The sequence below is a fragment of the Gracilinanus agilis genome, chromosome 6, assembly GCF_016433145.1.
Source record: "Gracilinanus agilis isolate LMUSP501 chromosome 6, AgileGrace, whole genome shotgun sequence".
NCBI classification, from domain to species: Eukaryota; Metazoa; Chordata; class Mammalia; order Didelphimorphia; family Didelphidae; genus Gracilinanus; species Gracilinanus agilis.
The window spans coordinates 276,830,185-276,847,334 of NC_058135.1; the positions used below are offsets into that span (position 1 = coordinate 276,830,185).

At 35.0% G+C, this 17,150-nt stretch overlaps 1 protein-coding gene across 2 annotated transcripts; it reads left to right on the forward strand.

The window, feature by feature from the left end:
* Window positions 1-297: 297 nt before the first annotated feature.
* On the forward strand, window positions 298-9,423 carry LOC123251342 (olfactory receptor 8K1-like). Of its 2 annotated transcripts, XM_044680585.1 has the most exons (3): window positions 298-313; window positions 2,544-3,436; window positions 9,406-9,423. In XM_044680585.1, the coding sequence occupies exons 1-3, from the start codon at window positions 298-300 to the stop codon at window positions 9,421-9,423; spliced, it is 927 nt and encodes a 308-aa protein (XP_044536520.1). The 2 variants fall into 2 exon arrangements, with proteins under 2 accessions (XP_044536520.1, XP_044536519.1); XM_044680584.1 differs by lacking the exon at window positions 9,406-9,423 and having other exon boundaries at window positions 2,544-3,457.
* Window positions 9,424-17,150: the final 7,727 nt, after the last annotated feature.

Here is a 17,150-nt window from a genome sequence, read left to right on the forward strand (position 1 = left end):
TCAGAATAATAATTCATAGGTAAATATGTAACCATCTAACTAAGCTTCTCATAGAATCCCTGCATCAGTAATTTCTTGGAAGAACATACAGGTTTTTACAAAGTACAGCACAGAGAAATGATGGGCTTGAGTGTCTCATGTGATGCTTAGGCTATGTGTCTAGTTGTTTCTAAATTATGACTATGTTTTAACTGGGGCCTACTCTCACTACTGGGGGCTACAGTTTACTAGCTATATTAACCTGGACTAGTCACTTAACCTTAGTTTGCCTTAATATGCTGCAGATAAAATTAAAAGATGGCAAACCACTCCAGTATTTCTGCCAAGAGAAACCCTTGGACAGGAGAGTCCATAGGGTAATAAAGAGGGGATACAACTCAACAACTATACATGGCGATTTCCACATAACGTTACAAAAATTTATCTTATTTGATCCACGCAAAAATAATATTAGGAAGTTTTATGATTATGTTGATTTCAAAGTTCAAAAAACTGGGGCAGACAGAAATTAAGTGATTTTCCAAAGTTCACACTGATAATCAGTGACTGAGATCACCTTTGAACTGAGTTTTCCTGAGTTTAAGCCCAGTGGCTTATGCACTCTGCCTCTTAGATTCCTGATAATTTCATTTTCTGCTCACAAAAATCTTGCCATATAGATGCTATTATTACCCTGATTTTACAAGAAAGAAAAAGGGGTCAAAACAGGTGAAGTTACCTGCCAAGGGTCAAATGGCTCATGTGTGAAGGTAGATTTAATAGTTTTTCTTGACTTCAGGGCCATTGCTCTATCAACTGAACCACATACTGATTTCTAAAAGATTTTTTAAATTCTCTAGAGAATTCAATATATTGACTACCTCCAGGTTATGTCTCTCATAACTTGTCTATTTGTACCAAATATGTACACAAAAAGACAAAATCTCCATCTTGATCATCCAAAGATTTGTTGTCATTTAGAAAGAAGATATTCTTTATCTACTAGGCCTTTACTGTATGGATGACTAAAATAAACTGTTCTGATTGACTAATGTCCATTCCATTTTGCAATGTTCTGGGATAAGCTACAGCCAGCACAATATCCCCTACAAAGTAGAGATTGGCAAAAATTTATACTTATTATTTCATGGGGTTGGTTAAAATTATTGGCACTGTTACATGTTATGGCAATTTCCTTGAGGTTATGCTATCAAGTTCATTAAAGCTCACCAGTACTATAGGGACATGGTCTCATGGGGATTAAGAAACCCATAAAGTTTTCCTCCAGCAACTGGCTATAGGGATAACATGAATAAGCTACCAATGATTCTATCTTCCAGGTGAGTAGATAATGTGATTATTTGTGATCTTCTCACTAAATTATATGTAAAAAATCATATTTGACTCAAGTAATTCAGTTAAAAAAGTCAAGAATAATGCATACTTTATGAGGGATTGGAGGAATGAGGAAATTTATGTGCCACATTTTGAATTCATTTGAATTAAATGTGCCTGGAAGATTTCTAGAAATCTCAGCACTTGAAATATCCTATCTCTGACCAGTGTCACAAAGAATCTTTTTTCAAACAGAAAAATCAAATAAATTGATTAAGGATCAATAATAACATGTGAGGGCCCAAAGACTTTTGAGCTCCATACTTTGGATTGCATACTGTGCAAATGGACTTATTCATGAAAAAAATATTTAATAAAAATTGTTTTAAAATTTTCTTTCATAGGTCTACAAATGATAACCATTGAAAACATCAAACTTTAAAGCCTACATCATGTTCATTACTTTGTAGCAACATGTTCTAGCCCTCATTTGAAAACAGAAAAGTAAGGCTATACAGAGAGTGGATATCCATGCTGTCTTCCCAGAAGACATACACTTAATTAATTTATGTATTGCATAGAAAAAAATTAAAACTTGACCTTGAACTTTGATGGTTTCAGGCTCTACTTAGAAGAAAATTTCATCTAATTCTACCAGCTATCCGTTTGTAATTTATATTTGAAGAAAGTGGCTTAAACTACCAAGATTTAATTTGACTAGCACAGCATGACCAAAAAATCTGTTGCAAACGATTCTGGAACCCAATTCTTCTTGACTCCAAGTATACCTTTTTATTTACAATACAATATTTCCTCTTTCAGGTGTTCTCATATAGTTTATCCTTCCTCAGGATTATATTATGATCCATTTATATACTTATTACGTAAAATATTTTAAAATTTATTCATATCATTATACAGTCTCATTTAATATTTGACACATGAGTTAAAGATTTCCACAATTCAATTCTAATTTTGTAAAGTAAAATTATAAACATTTTTCATTTTAGTAATATGATGATATGATATGATGTATTGCATGCTATGATGAAAATGATATAAATAAATTGTGATTTTGTGGGAAAATTACTGCTCAATTTATCTAGGATGTTTCTACATACTAACAGTCTAACTGATTATCCAAACAATAGTCAAAAAAGTCAGTTTCCTTTTATTTACAGATGATGTTCCTGGAATAGAAGAAATGATCAAGTTGAATGAAACCAAAGGAAGTCAGGTGACTGAATTCATTCTCATGAGCATCACAAACAATCCTGAGCTAAAGGGTCCCCTCTTTGTTGTCTTTTTACTCAACTACATGGCCACAGTTGTGGGGAATCTGGGCCTGATCATCTTAACAAGTGTTGATTCCCACCTGCAAACTCCAATGTACTTTTTTCTCAGGCATCTGGCATATGTTGATCTTGGCTATTCCACAGTCATTGGTCCAAAAATGCTTGCCAGTTTCATAGTGGAAAAAAACACCATCTCCTACAATGAATGTGCAATACAGCTGGGTTTTTATGTGGTATTTATCACTAGTGAATTTTTTATCCTGTCAGCCATGGCCTATGATCGCTATGTGGCTATCTGTAAACCCCTTCTCTATATTGTCATCATGTCAAACAGAGTGTGTTGGGTCTTGGTGGTTATACCTTATCTTTATAGCATCATGTTATCCTTACTAGTAACAATTAAGATATTTAATTCATCATTCTGTGCATCAAATGTAATGAGACAGTTCTTCTGTGATAGCGTTCCTCCTTTGTACATTATTTGTTCAGACATAAGTGAGATTAAACTAATAGTTAAGTTCTTTTCTGCATTTGACTTAATTTCTTCCCTTTCTATAGTCCTTGTCTCCTACATGCTCATTATTGTGGCCATCCTTAGGATGAACTCTTCTGAGGGAAGGCATAAAGCTTTCTTTACCTGTGGCTCTCATCTCACAGCAGTGGTTCTGTTTTATGCAACACTTCTCTTCATATACCTGAAACCCAGATCAAGTCACTCTTTTGATACAGAGAAGATAGCCACTGTGTTTTATACCCTGGTTATTCCCATGCTCAACCCTTTGATTTACAGCTTGAGAAACAAAGAAGTTAAAGGTGCCTTGAAAAGGGTCTTTAAGAAATTGATATGACTTCAAATTCAGTTCAAATGTAGAGCATGATTTTGTTACATTATTATAAGCAAACTAACTTGCTAAATTTCTTAGAAAACTTTTCTTGCAGAAATAAATGAAATTTTCCTCCTAATAAATACTCAAATAATTATTTTGTGATTAAAAAATTCAAATCTCCAGTTAATAGTATTTGTGAATGAAGGAACTTAGGAGAGCATTTAGTCTAAATTATCTCTAAAACTTTTCCCCTATTATGCCCCCCCAATAGTGAGTATCCCATCTTCAATTAAAATTTTTCTTTGTGTGAATATCAGTTAGTTAACAAACACTTAAAAAAACTATCCATATATTGTCACACACTAGACATAAATAAATAAACAAAAAAGGTTCTTGTCATCAAGTAATTTACTTTAGAAAGGGAGAAATAAGTATAGGAAAACTTACCTATATGTTATGGCAACTATTCCAGTTTTGCATACCTCAGATTGCTGGGAAATTTTTCTTATCATAATTTTTCTACAACTTTGATCTAATCCTTCTGGTCTTTCCCTCCACTTGCAAGCAGAAAAAAAATTAATACTTCTCTTTTTGTTGCAATAATTTAAATACTCTGTGGAAAACTTAAATCCCACCAGGACCCTTTCTTATGTCCTAAATCTCCTATTCATGTACTGGCATAAAAAGAGTACAGTTTAATAGAGCATTTGAATCTGAAAATTTTGCTAAGACTTTTTAGAGGCCTTGCATATTTAGAGTTTCTGTGCCATATCTAAATGCCATATCTGCTTTTTGTGATCTTTGATATTCTAAGCAATATTTGCCCTCTTCAGATCCTAGTTCCTTTGTAAAAAATGTAGATTTTATATTATTTTAGATCCATTCCACGTCAAAATTCATGATGGTGAATCCTCTTTGTTTTAACACTATATACTGTTGTTTTTTAAACCATTATGTTCTGTCTTAGAATCAATGCTGTGTATTGGTTCTAAGGCAGAAGAGTGGTAAGGGCTAGGCAATAGGGATTAAATGAGTTGCTCAGAGTCACATAGCTAGGAAGTGTCTGAGGCTACATGTAGAACTAAAATCTCCCAACTCTAGGCCTGGCTCTCAATCCACTGAGCAACTCGGCTTCCTCCCATATTTCTTTAATGAATCTTACAATGCCATAATCTAATAACTCTTTACTATTTTGGCTGCCTTCTATTCACTTTGGAAGTTATCAACTTCAATTCTGAAAAATGTCACCCAAAATTGAATATAATCCTCCTAAAATGTTCTGGCTAAGGCAGAATGTAACTAGATTATCATGTTCAATTACTATTGCTATGGATAATTTTTTAGCTTCTTTAGTTTCCATGTATTCTAATTGTCACATATTAAAGTTTGTTTGGACTTAAAAATCAAGGTCTTCAGAGAAATTTATAAGGAGTCATGTCGGACCTATTATTTATTTGTAAAGTTTTTTAAGCCGAAATCAAATGTAAAAATTTTCATTTGTCCCTATTTAATTTCTTAATGTTAATTATCTCATTTTAATATATATCATGTTTAGAAAATGCCAGGAATATTTTGCTGGTACATATAGGAATGGATCCTAGACTTATTTTCTTGTATGTTTCATTGGTTGACTAGAAAAGAAAGTTCCTAGTTTGTACATCCAATGTCTTGAAATTTTTCTTCCTTCCTATTTCAAATATCACTCTGAGAAGATGTCATGATCTGCATTAGTCTGAAGATTGTAATTCTGCATTGGTCAGCAGTTCAGTCTTAGCAGATATTTCCTTCAATGAAAAAGGACGTGGGCAAGAGTTGGGATCAGATTCTTTTGAAAAGAAACTATGGATTCTGAACTCAATAGGATGAAATGACATCACAAGACTCAAGAAAGGAAAGTATTGTGGGATTAACTAGTGACTAGATAAGAAATGTGTTAAAAATTAAACTCCTTAAAAAATGATCCTTTTCCAGATCTTGTTCTTTTTTCAGGATAAATGCTATGCCCAAAATTACAAAACAAAGTTTCCTATGGTCAATAGAAAATGGAAATATTTTATTATTAATGGTTAATAATGATGATATTGCACATGAAGTTACTTTCATTAATGTGAAAAAAAGTAGTTGAGAGCTTTCTTCCTTAAAATTAATCCATTCTGAGGAGTTTCCTGTTTGCCCTGTCAGCAAAAATAGCAAAAAGAAAAAAGAAAATATCCTCCCCCAATAGTATCCTTAAAATGGAAATGCTGTCCTGGGGGAATATTTTGTTTTTTATTGATAGAATTCTTGAATGTTTCCTTTTAACTACACAATTTCAGAATGGTGACAATATCAGAATGCTTTCATTATATACATCTTAAGACAAGGCCTATGATCCTTAAAAAAATGTGATACATAAGTGACATGAATATGTTAAGTTTACAAGTAGTATCTCAAATAAGTTTTAATATAACGCTAAGGAGTAGATACCATAGATATCAATACCATTTCACTGATAAATACACTAAAGATTAAGTAACTTACTGAGGTCATTAAGTCTAAAATTTTGGGACCAGAATTAAACCAGGTCTTCCTTAACATAAGTCCAGCATTTGATTCTTTTTTGCCTTACACTGAGATTCATTTCAACTTAGGGTCATCCTGTTACATAATGAAATCATTATCACTACTAAAACACATTTATTTAATAATTAATATTACATACTTCAAATGCATTTGGTGATGTGTTAGGTGACAGACATGAGCTTCGTGAGCAATACCACATTTAAGTTATTAGGTGGTCCTCCTGGTAAAAAATCAAAAGAGTTAAATATCCTATTGGAAAATGTAATGTAGTGTCAGACAAATAGTAACCAAGTTTACATTCACTTGGAAGATGACACTAAGAAAATTAGAGAGTTATTTGAGAATGGCTAAATGAAAGGCTTTCTATCTATAATGGGGAAAAACCAGGGAAGGTGCTTTAAATATTAAAAATGGGCTCACTGGGGTGTTTAGGAGACCGGAAAGGAGAATGGGTGAGACTTTACAAGTCAGGGAGCCAGGTTTAACTACAAGGGAAAGACCATTGACTGGAATGACACTTAAGCCTGACCAACTGTTACTCAGCCCCACCCAACCTGGAATAAATACAGATTAACACATACACACAATGAGGACCTAAAATTACTAAAAACACACAGGGAATCAGTTTAATTATAATAGGAGGAGATTGGAAAGGGGCTTAGGTAAACTATGGCTAACAACCCAGGACTGGAGTCAAAAAGGGTAAGATCCCTAGCCAGCCTGACTTCTGCTGGGCTTTGACAGCTTGTCTAAGGATCTGGGGAAGAGGATTTGTACTTGGAATCTCACAACTCTTCCATGGATGTTAAAGGATGCCAGGAACCAACTCCTCCAGAACTGATGTAGCCAGGTAGGGATTGAAGTCTGCAAGCTGTCCACCAGATCACAGGTCACTTCCCTACTCAGTGCTGTCTTGCTGGATTGGTGACCTCTGCTTTCACTCTTCACCACTCTCCAAGATCCCAGGGAATCAGAGTACAGCTCCACTAGCTCTGAGGTCTCCAAGGGTCAGTTGCAACTTGTCCCAACCACCATGGAGTCCTTCTCAGAGAGAGAGCAAGCCACTTCCTCCTTCCCCATTCCATGTGGAATTCTCCAGTCCTTCCTGCTAAGTCTCCTACATAACAACTAAATAATCTTCCTCAATACATACCAAAGGGAAAATTAATTTTATTATTGAGATCCATAAGTCATTTTGAATAAAAGGTAAAGGTATGGATGAATGAATGAAAATAAATTAATCATACTGTAAGTGTTAAATTAAGGAGTTTGACAAAATGAGGAGAGCAGTTTAACATTGCCTTTTTAATTTAAGAAAGAAGAATAGATAGAAAGATAGAAAAGGGAAAAAGAGAGACTATTAATTTATACCCTATAAATATACCAAAAATTCCTAACACTAACTAAAATTTCCTAAAACTACCTCTAACTAAATTCTAAGGACAGTTTCTTCTGCCTAGCACCCCAGGCCTATCTAACCTACTCTTTATATAAATTATTCACTAACTTCCTAACTCCCTAAAATAATAGACATCCACCACTCACTCACTCCTTTACTCACTTTTCTACAGCAGCCCAAATGTCAGCAGCCAACTGCCAATAGGCCCTTGCCTCAGAAACAGACCTCCTACTCTCTCAAGATCCCAAAGACAAAAGACCCACAATGGTCAGCAGCTGCTTTCTCATCTCCTCATTCACCAACTCTCCCCCCATACTTCCTGTACATGGGCCCATTACTTTCTCTCTTCAGTGCTGGTCTCCCTAGTAATAGAATCTTCAGCTCTGGCTAACTGTCTCCTCTCCTGTTACTTCTAATCAACTTAGAAATCCTGCTCTCTAGCCTCTTAAGGAGACAGAGGGAGAGATTAAGAAAATCCTTTTAATAATACAATATATAGAAAGAAATATGTTAATCACTGGGGACACAAATAAAAATGGATGATGATCCCTATCATTAATAAGCTTATGTTCTAATAAGTAAAAACATCAAATATATGATGTCTCAGCTATATGTCATATGAAAAAAGAACCTTGTATTACTTAATAGCAAAGCATAATATAATGCATCTTCTTTAATGTAATTCCAGTAATAAAATCAAAGCTGATCTAATTTTGAACTATAGTGCCAAGGATATTGGTAACATATAAATTTCATTTTTGGGTCACATGGGTATAGAACCTACAGAATAATTGTACCTGCTATATGTCCATGTAATCAGATACTTGGGATGATGACTGTGAATTCTAGATTATAACTATGACTAGTTGTCTGAGATTTATTTTTTATATATATTTTTAAATTTAAAAAAATTTTACATTTTTTTTAAATCCTTAAATTCTTGGTGTTGGATCATAGGTGGAAGAGTGATAAGGGTGGGCAATGGGAGTCAAGTGACTTGCTCAGGGTCACACAGCTGGGAAGTGTCTGAGGCCAGATTTGAACCTAGGACTTCCAGTCTCTAGGCCTGACTCTCAATCCACTGAGCTACCCAGCTGCCCCCTCTGAGATTTCTAATGGCATATGAAATTTTTGTCCTTCAGTGGAAGGTGGTTATCAGTGGATGTCAAGGATTTTTCACTCATTTTTAACAGTGATAGCTCCCCTCAACGATGGCTTCCTGGATCAGGCTTGAAGAAGGTTTCTCTATGTGTACCAGACCAGAAAATAAGGTTCAAAATATTTCAAAGAACTAATGTCAGGGAGTGGTTAGAAAGGAAGTGTTTGGGTTGTCTCATGTGATGCCTAGGCTAAGTGTCTAGCTGTCTAGTCATGACTTGATTTTACTGAGGCCTACTCACAATACTGGGGGTTACAGTTTACTAAATATATTAACCTGGGCTGATTGCTTAACCTCTGTTTGCTTTAATCTACTACAGAAAAAAAAAGAAAGAAATGAAACCACTCCACTATCTTTGCAAAAGAAACCCATGGACAGTACAATCGATATGGTAATAAGGAGTTGAATACAACTCAACAACTATTCATGGCAGTTACCACATCATATGACAAAAAGTATCTTATTTAATCCCAATTATATTAGGAAATTTTATGATTATCTTTTGTAAAGTTCAAAAACTGGGGCAGACAGAGATTAAGTTATTTTTCCAAGGTTCACACTGATAATCAATGACTGAAATCACCTTTGAATGCAATTTTCTTGAGTTTGAGTAAGTGGCTTATGCACTCAGCCTCTTGGATTCCTGATAATTTCATTTTCTGCTCACAAAAATCCTGCCATAAAAATGCTATTATTAACAAAATTTTACAAGAAAGAAAAAAAGTGGTCAAAACAGGTGAAGTTACCTGTCATAGGTCACATGGCTCATGTGTGAGAGTAGATTTAATAGTTTTTCTTCACATCAGGGCCATTGCTCTATCCGCTGAACCATGTACCTCCTTCTAAAAGATTTTTAAAATTCTCTAGACAATTCAATCTATTGACCACATCCTGGTTATTTTTTGACCTTCTGCCTTGTCTCTTTGTACCTTCTGTCCTAAATAATAACATAACATGGAAGGATCTCCATCTTGACCAGTCAAATGTATGTTATCATTTAGATAGTAGATATTCTTTATTTACTAGGCCTTTAATGTGTGGCAGACTAAAATTAAACTCTTCTGATTGACTAAAGTCCTCTCTAAGAACCTTTTGCAACATTCTTAGATAGGCAACAACCAATGCAATATCACCTACAAAGCAGAGTTTGGCAATAATTGATACTTATTATTTCATAGGGTTGGTTAAAATTATTGACACTGTTACATATTATAGCAATTTCCTTGAGATCATCTATCAAGTTCATAAAAGCTCATCAGTACTTTGGGGATATGGTCTCGTGTGGATTAAGAAACCCATAAAATTTTCCTCCAGCAACTGACTTTAGGGATAAGATGAACAAGGTACCGATGATTCTATCTTCCAGGAGAGTAGAAAAACTGAGTCATTTGTGATCTTCTCACTAAGTTAGATATAAAAAATCATATTTGTCTCAAGATATTTAGTTTAAAAAAGGAAAAGAAATATTATGTGGAGGCTTGGGGGAATAAGGAAATTTATGTGCTACATATGAATTTATTTGAATTTAAAGCCCATGAAAGTGTTCTAGAAATCTCACCACTTGAAATGTCCTATCTATGACCAGTGTCACAAATGCTATTTTTTTTCTTCAAACAGAAAAATAAAATAAACTGAATAAGGATCAATAATAACATGTGACCCCAAGGACTTTTGAGCTCTATGTAATGCAAATGGACATGTTCATGAGAACAAATTTAATAAAAATTGTTTTAAAATTTCCTTTCATGTGTCTACAAATGATAGACATTGAAAACATCAAAATTAAATGTCTACATCACGTACATAGCAGATATTTCCTTCAATTAAAAAGTTTGTGGGAAAGAGTTGGGATCTGATTGTTTTGAAAATAAACTCTGGATTTTGACTTCAATAGGATCAAATGACATCATAAGACTGAAGAAGGGAAAGTATTGTGGGATCAACTAGTGACTACATAAGAAATGTGTTAAAAAATAAACTGCTTAAAAATGATCCTTTTTCAGATCTTGTTCTTTTTTCAGGATAAATGCTATACCCAAAATTACAACATAAAGTTTTCTTTGGTCAATAGAAAATGGAACAATTTTATTATTAATGGTTTTATAATAATGATCTTGGACATGACGTTACTTTCATTAATGTGGAAAAAAGTAGTTGAGAGCTTTCTTCCTCAAAATTAATCCATTCTGAGGAGTTCCCAATTTGTCCTGTGAGCCAAAATAGCCCCAGAGAGTATCCTCCCCAATTAGTATCTTTAACATGGTAATGTTGTCCTGGGGGAAGATTTTGCTTTGTATTTATAGAATTCTTGAATGTTTCCTTTTAACTACACAATTTCAGAATGGTGATAATATCAGAATGCTTTCATTATATATATCTTAAGACAAGGCCTATGAACTTTAAGAAAAAAATGTGACACATAAGTGACATGAATATGTTAAGTTTACAAATAGTATCTCAAGTACATTTTAAAATATCCCTAAGAGGTAGATGCCAGAGATATCAATACCATTTCACTGATAAATACACTAAAGATTAAGTAATTTACTAAGGTTATTAAGTCTAAAATTTGGGGGGCAAAATTAAACCAGGTCTACTGGAACCAAAGTCCAGCATTTGGATCTTTCTAACTTTAAACTGGGCTACATTTCAACTTAGGGTCATCCTGTTACTTAGTACAATCATAACCATTATTAAGAGCACATTTGTTTAATAATTAATATTACATACTTTAAATATATTTGGTGATGTGTTAGATGACAAACATGCGCTTTATGAACAATACCTCATTTAAGTTATTATGGTCGTCCTCCTGGTAAAAAACTCAAAAGATTTAAATATCCTTTTGGAAAATGAGATTTAGTGTCCCACAAATAGCAACCAAGTTTACATTTACTTGGAAGATAACACTAAAGAAATTAGAGAGTTATTTGAGATTTGCTAAATGAAAGGTTTTCTACCAAAGGGAAAACTAGTTTCATTATCGAGACCCATAACTAATTTTGAATAAAAAGTAAAGGAATGGGTGAATGAATGAAAATAAATTAATCATACTATAAGTGTTAAATTAAGGAGTTTGACAAAATGAGGAGAGCAATTTAACATTACCTTTTTTAATTTAAGAATGAAGTACAAATAGGAAGGTAGAAAAGGGAAAAAGAGAGATTATTAATTTATACCATATAAATATAACTAAAATTCCTAATACTAACTAAAATTTCCTATAACTACCTCTAACTATCTTATAAGGACAGTTTCTTCTGCCTGGCACCTCAGGCCTATCTAACCTAGTCTTTCGATAAATTATTCACTAACTTCCTAACTCCCTAAAATAATAGACATCCACCACTCACTCACTCCTTTCTTTACTCACTTTTCTACAGCAGCCCAAATGTCAGCAGCCAACTGCCAATAGGCCCTTGCCTCAGAAACAGACCTCTTACTCTCTCAAGATACCAAAGACAAAAGACCCACAACTGTCAGCAGCTGCTTTCTTACCTCCTTATTCACCAACTCTCCCCCCACACTTCCTGTACAAGGGCCCATTACTTCCTCTTTTCAGTCCTGGTCTCCCTAGTAATAGAATCTTCAGCTCTGGCTAACTGTCTCCTGTCAGTTCTAATCAACTTAGAAATTCTGCTCTCTAGCCTCTTAAGGAGACAGAGGGAGAGATTAAGAAAATATTTTTAATAATACAGCATATAGAAAGAAATATGCTAATCACTGGGGACACAATTAGAAATGGATGATGGTCCCTATCATCAAGAAGCTTATGTCCTAATAGATAGAAACATCAAATATACAATGTCTCAGTTATATGTCATATGAAAAAAACTTGTATTACTTAATCATAAAGCATATTGTAATGTATCTTATTTAATGTGATTCTGGTAATAAAATCAAACTGATCTAATGTTGAACTACAGTACCAATAATATTGGTAATATATAAATTTCATTTCTGGGTCACATTGTGGATACAGAACCTGCAGAAGAATTGACCAGGCTATATGTCTGTGTAATCATATACTTGGTATTATGACTATGAGTTCTGTATTATAACTATGACTAGTTGTCTGAGATTTCTAATACTCATATGGCATTTGAACTTTCTTGTCCTTCAGTGGAAGGTGGTTATCATTGGATGTCAAGGATTTTTCACTCATTTTTAACAGTGATACCTCCCCTCAACAATGGCTTCCTGGATCAGACTTGAAGAAGTTTTCTCTCTGTCATTGTGAGGAAGATTAAGTAGTAATTAAGAATTAAGGTTCATCTAGCAGGCTGGAGCTGGAGAATTCTAAGATGGAATGAAGGAGCAAGAAGGAGTGCCTTGTGCCCTGAGAGAGGGACTCCATTAGTGGTGGGTAAACTGTTGCCAGCCCATGGAGATCTCAGACCCTGCTTCCTGATTTCCTTGGGGTTTTGAGTGCAGGTGGATTTCCAGCAAGAGGAGAACGCCTACAGAGCAGAACCAAGGAGAGGAGGAGTTTGAGACCTGGTGGACAGCATCTCAAGCATACTCTCCCTTCTTGGATATCTTGGACCACCTAGGGTTTTGGCATCCTGATCATCTGTGGATTACTGTGAGATTCCCAAAGCCACTCTCAGACCCATTTTCGGTGCTGCTCAAATCTGGCTGGAACCAGATTTGATGCAGCCCTCTCTGTGACTCCTGCACTGCTCCCTTAGCCCTGTCTGCTAAGTTAGAGTAAGTTAAGGTCACTAAGTTAGAGTAAGAAGTCATCCCCTTTCTCTGTGGTTTTTGTCATTAGGTTTTAAGTTTTTAGAGTAGAAATCCCTATCCCACCTTTTAGTTGAATATAATTTAAACTGTTTAAACCTTTACCTAGTCTGTTGGTTTCCAAAGGCTCTGGCCTAGTGGTGAGCTGCTGACAGTTGGTCAGCAACCATTTTTGTCACACCATGATAGGGCCAAATTTGTAGAGGAGACAAGGAACACAGAGGGAATGACACCATGGCCACTAACCTGGGAGGAACTAGACATCAATTCAGTTCCCATATACCGTATGCTAAAGCAAGCATGAAAGTCCCTTATCACAATTATGGAAAAATATACAAAGCATCCAAATTCATGGTCTAAATTTGAGAAAATTAGACAGACAGCACTAGAGACCCCAGCTACATTTCTGGACAGGATGATTGAGGCAGCTGAAATGTATTTACGTATGAACATACTAGAAGATACCACTGTAGACCATGTGCAAAGAATTTTTGTTAGAAAGTCTGTTCCCCAGGTAAAGAAGCTCTTCATGGATAATTACCCTGATTGAGAACTTTTAATCCTAGATGAGTTGAAGCAAAAAGCCACATACGTGTTTGCACAGGAGAAGGATAGGGGAAGTGATGATGAGGATACCATTATTGAAAGCCTTAGAAAGTACTTAAGGGAGGCAAATTCTCGAGCCAATGAAAAGGAGATAAATGAAATTAAGGCATTTGCAACATTAAGGTCAACAGAAAAAAATGAATAATAACAATAATTATAAGACCAGTGGTAATGCAAGCAAGAGGAAACAGAGGCAACAATCTTGCTATGTTTGTGGCCGGATTGGGCACTTTGGAAGAGATTGTAGGTACAGAAAGAGATCATATGGGCAGAGATACAACAATAATAGTAATGGATTTAATCGGTATAATAATAATTATGGATATAGGGGAAATAACTGGAATAATGGTTTTAATCATGGAAATGGACAACAAAATGTGTTCCAATGCCAGAATGCATGCTGTCAAGGTGCACAAGCTCCTAATTTGGCAACGATTCAGTATTTTATTCACACAGGAACCAAACCCAAATTTAGTCATGTTGTACATGGGAATGTTAATAATGGCAACATTAATGGAGGGACAGCTTCATTATGAAGGTGTGCCCGAAGTTGAGAAGTGATTGATCAAGGTAATGGGACTAAAGTGAATGTTGATGAAATTGTATGTGTTAAAGATAATGATCATGTACTTGTGATTAATGGAAATGGTGCACCTGGTGTTAATATTGATTTGATTGCCAATAATAAGAATTTAATTAATAATGGTAATGAGTTGATCAGTATTCATTTAAATGGAATCAATGATAGTTTAATCAATGTGATAATTTGATGAGAATTAATGATAATTTGAATGGTGTTAATGTTAAATAATCTGAATTAACTACTAGTAATGGTGTAAATAGTGCTTTAACTAATGTTAATGGTAATTTACCTACTGGTAGTAGTAATTTAACTAGTGTTGGTAATAATTTGATTAGGATCAATGATGGCTTATTTGGTGTTGATAATAATTTGATTAGTGTTGTAAATAATTGTGAGAAAAAGAGAAATAGTGTTGTGAATGGTGTTAGAAGTTCTAGTAAGTGTGGAATTAAGAAGACTAATAGAAATTGTGATTTGATTAAGGATAATTTGATTGTAAATAAGAACAATGATACCAGAATAGAGGTGAAAAGGACCAAAGGTTTAAAATTCTGGGAAAATTCTGTAATTAGAGACGATGTTAACTTGGATGGAAAGGAAATAGCTGAGCTCTGTTCTGATGTTACTGTTTTAGCTCCTGTGTTGGAAACTTTCCAACCACCCAATAGTACTGAAACATATGTGTCTGTGACTACTGGAGACCATATTTATGACCTTCTTGTGGACACAGGGGCTAGTATATCCGTTTTGCAAAACTTTACTGAGAATTGTAGAGCTGTTGGAACAATGGATGTTGTTGGTGCTATAGGTGTAACTCAGAAAGTAGCTAAATTGCATCCAAAAATTGATAACCCTAGGACCACTTTCAGTGGAACATGCATTTTTGTGTGTTCCAGAATTTCCAATGAATCTTTTGGGAAGAGACCTATTGTGTAAATTAAGGGCTACTATCCAATATACTGAATCTGGTGATATTTCTTTGCATCTCCCAGAGGAATCTTTGAAGGCCTTTCCATTGATTTTCTTAGATTCTAGCAGTACAGAGGATGACTTAGGTATTATCTATCCAATACCTGAGGATACACCTAAGGACTTGTGGTCAAAGTCATCTACAGATGTTGGGTTGCTAAAAACAGCTATTCCAGTCAGGGTGAAGACAAAGAAAATACCAGTTCCTTGTGTGCCTCAATATCCCTTGACTAAGGAGGCAATAGAGGGTATTTGTCCTATTATTGAGTCCCTAATCCAACAAGGGATAATAATAACATGCTTTTCTGAGTACAATACACCAATTTTGCCTATAAAGAAGCCAAAACCAGATGAAAATGGCCAACCTTTTTACCAATTTATTCAAGATCTAAGAGTAGTAAATGATTATGCCATCAAGACACATCCAGTTGCCCCAAGTCCAGCTGCTATAATTTCTTCCATTCCAAGTCAGCCTAGATATTTCACCATGGTAGATTTATGTTCTGCATTTTTCTTGATACCAATATACGAGGATTCTCAAAAGATCTTTGCTTTCACCTGGGAAAAGACTTATAGACCTGGACTCTTCTCCCACAAGGGTATACCGACTCACCTTCTCAGTTCTCTCAAATTCTAAATCAAGATCTGAAAACTATTAAATTTAAAGAGAGTAAATTGGTGCATTTTGTGGATGATATTCTTTTGGCATCCCCAAATGCAAAGGTGTGTCTTAGGGACAGCAGGATTCTTTTGATTGAACTGTTTAAAAAAGGACATAAAATCTCCAGAGCAAAATTACAATTTGTTTTGCTCAGGGAGTAATATCTCGGTTTCCTGTCATCAGAGGGTTCCAGAAGTATTACACAAAAGAGAATAACTGACGTACAGAAATTAAGTGCACCTAAAACTAAGAAACAACTTAGAGCTATTCTTGGAACTACTGGTTTCTGAAGACAATGGATTCCTGGATATAGTTGGATCACTAAATGTTTAACAGATCTGACCAGGAATACAGAACCAGAACCTCTGAAAATAAAGCCTGAACATCGTTTAGCCTTAGATAAGCTGAAAGAAGCCATTCTATCTGCACCTGTGTTAGGAATACCCGACTATGAGAAATGTTTTCAGCTGTTTGTCAATGAAACAAAGGGTATAGCTTCTGATGTGTTGACACAGACTCTTGGACAAAGTTACCATCTAATTGAGTATTACAGCTGTCAATTAGATCCAATAACTGCTGGGACAGTACCCTGTCTAAGGGGGGTAGCAGCAGAAGCTGTGTTAGTCCAGAAGTCAGCTCGTCTAGTTTCGGGATGTCCTTTGACTATCTATTGTTCACATCAGATAGAAGCACTATTGAGGAAGTTTCGTACTCAAGCATATTCTGACCAACGAATAGTTAGGTATGAAATTATTCTCTTAGAAAGTGAGAACATCAAGTTGAAGAGATGAAGCATACTTAATCCAGCTACTCTTCTTCATGATTTGCCAAAGAACAGTGAGCCATTGCATAAATGTGTTGAGGTAGTAGATCTTGTGGATATGCCTAGGATGGATTTAAAAGACACCCCACTCGAAAATCCAGCCTGGGTGTTATTCATGGATGGATCATCATATTTATGTAATGTAATCAGATGTACTTGTGCTGCACTTGTTACAGAATTTGATACACTGTGGTATGGCTAATTACCTA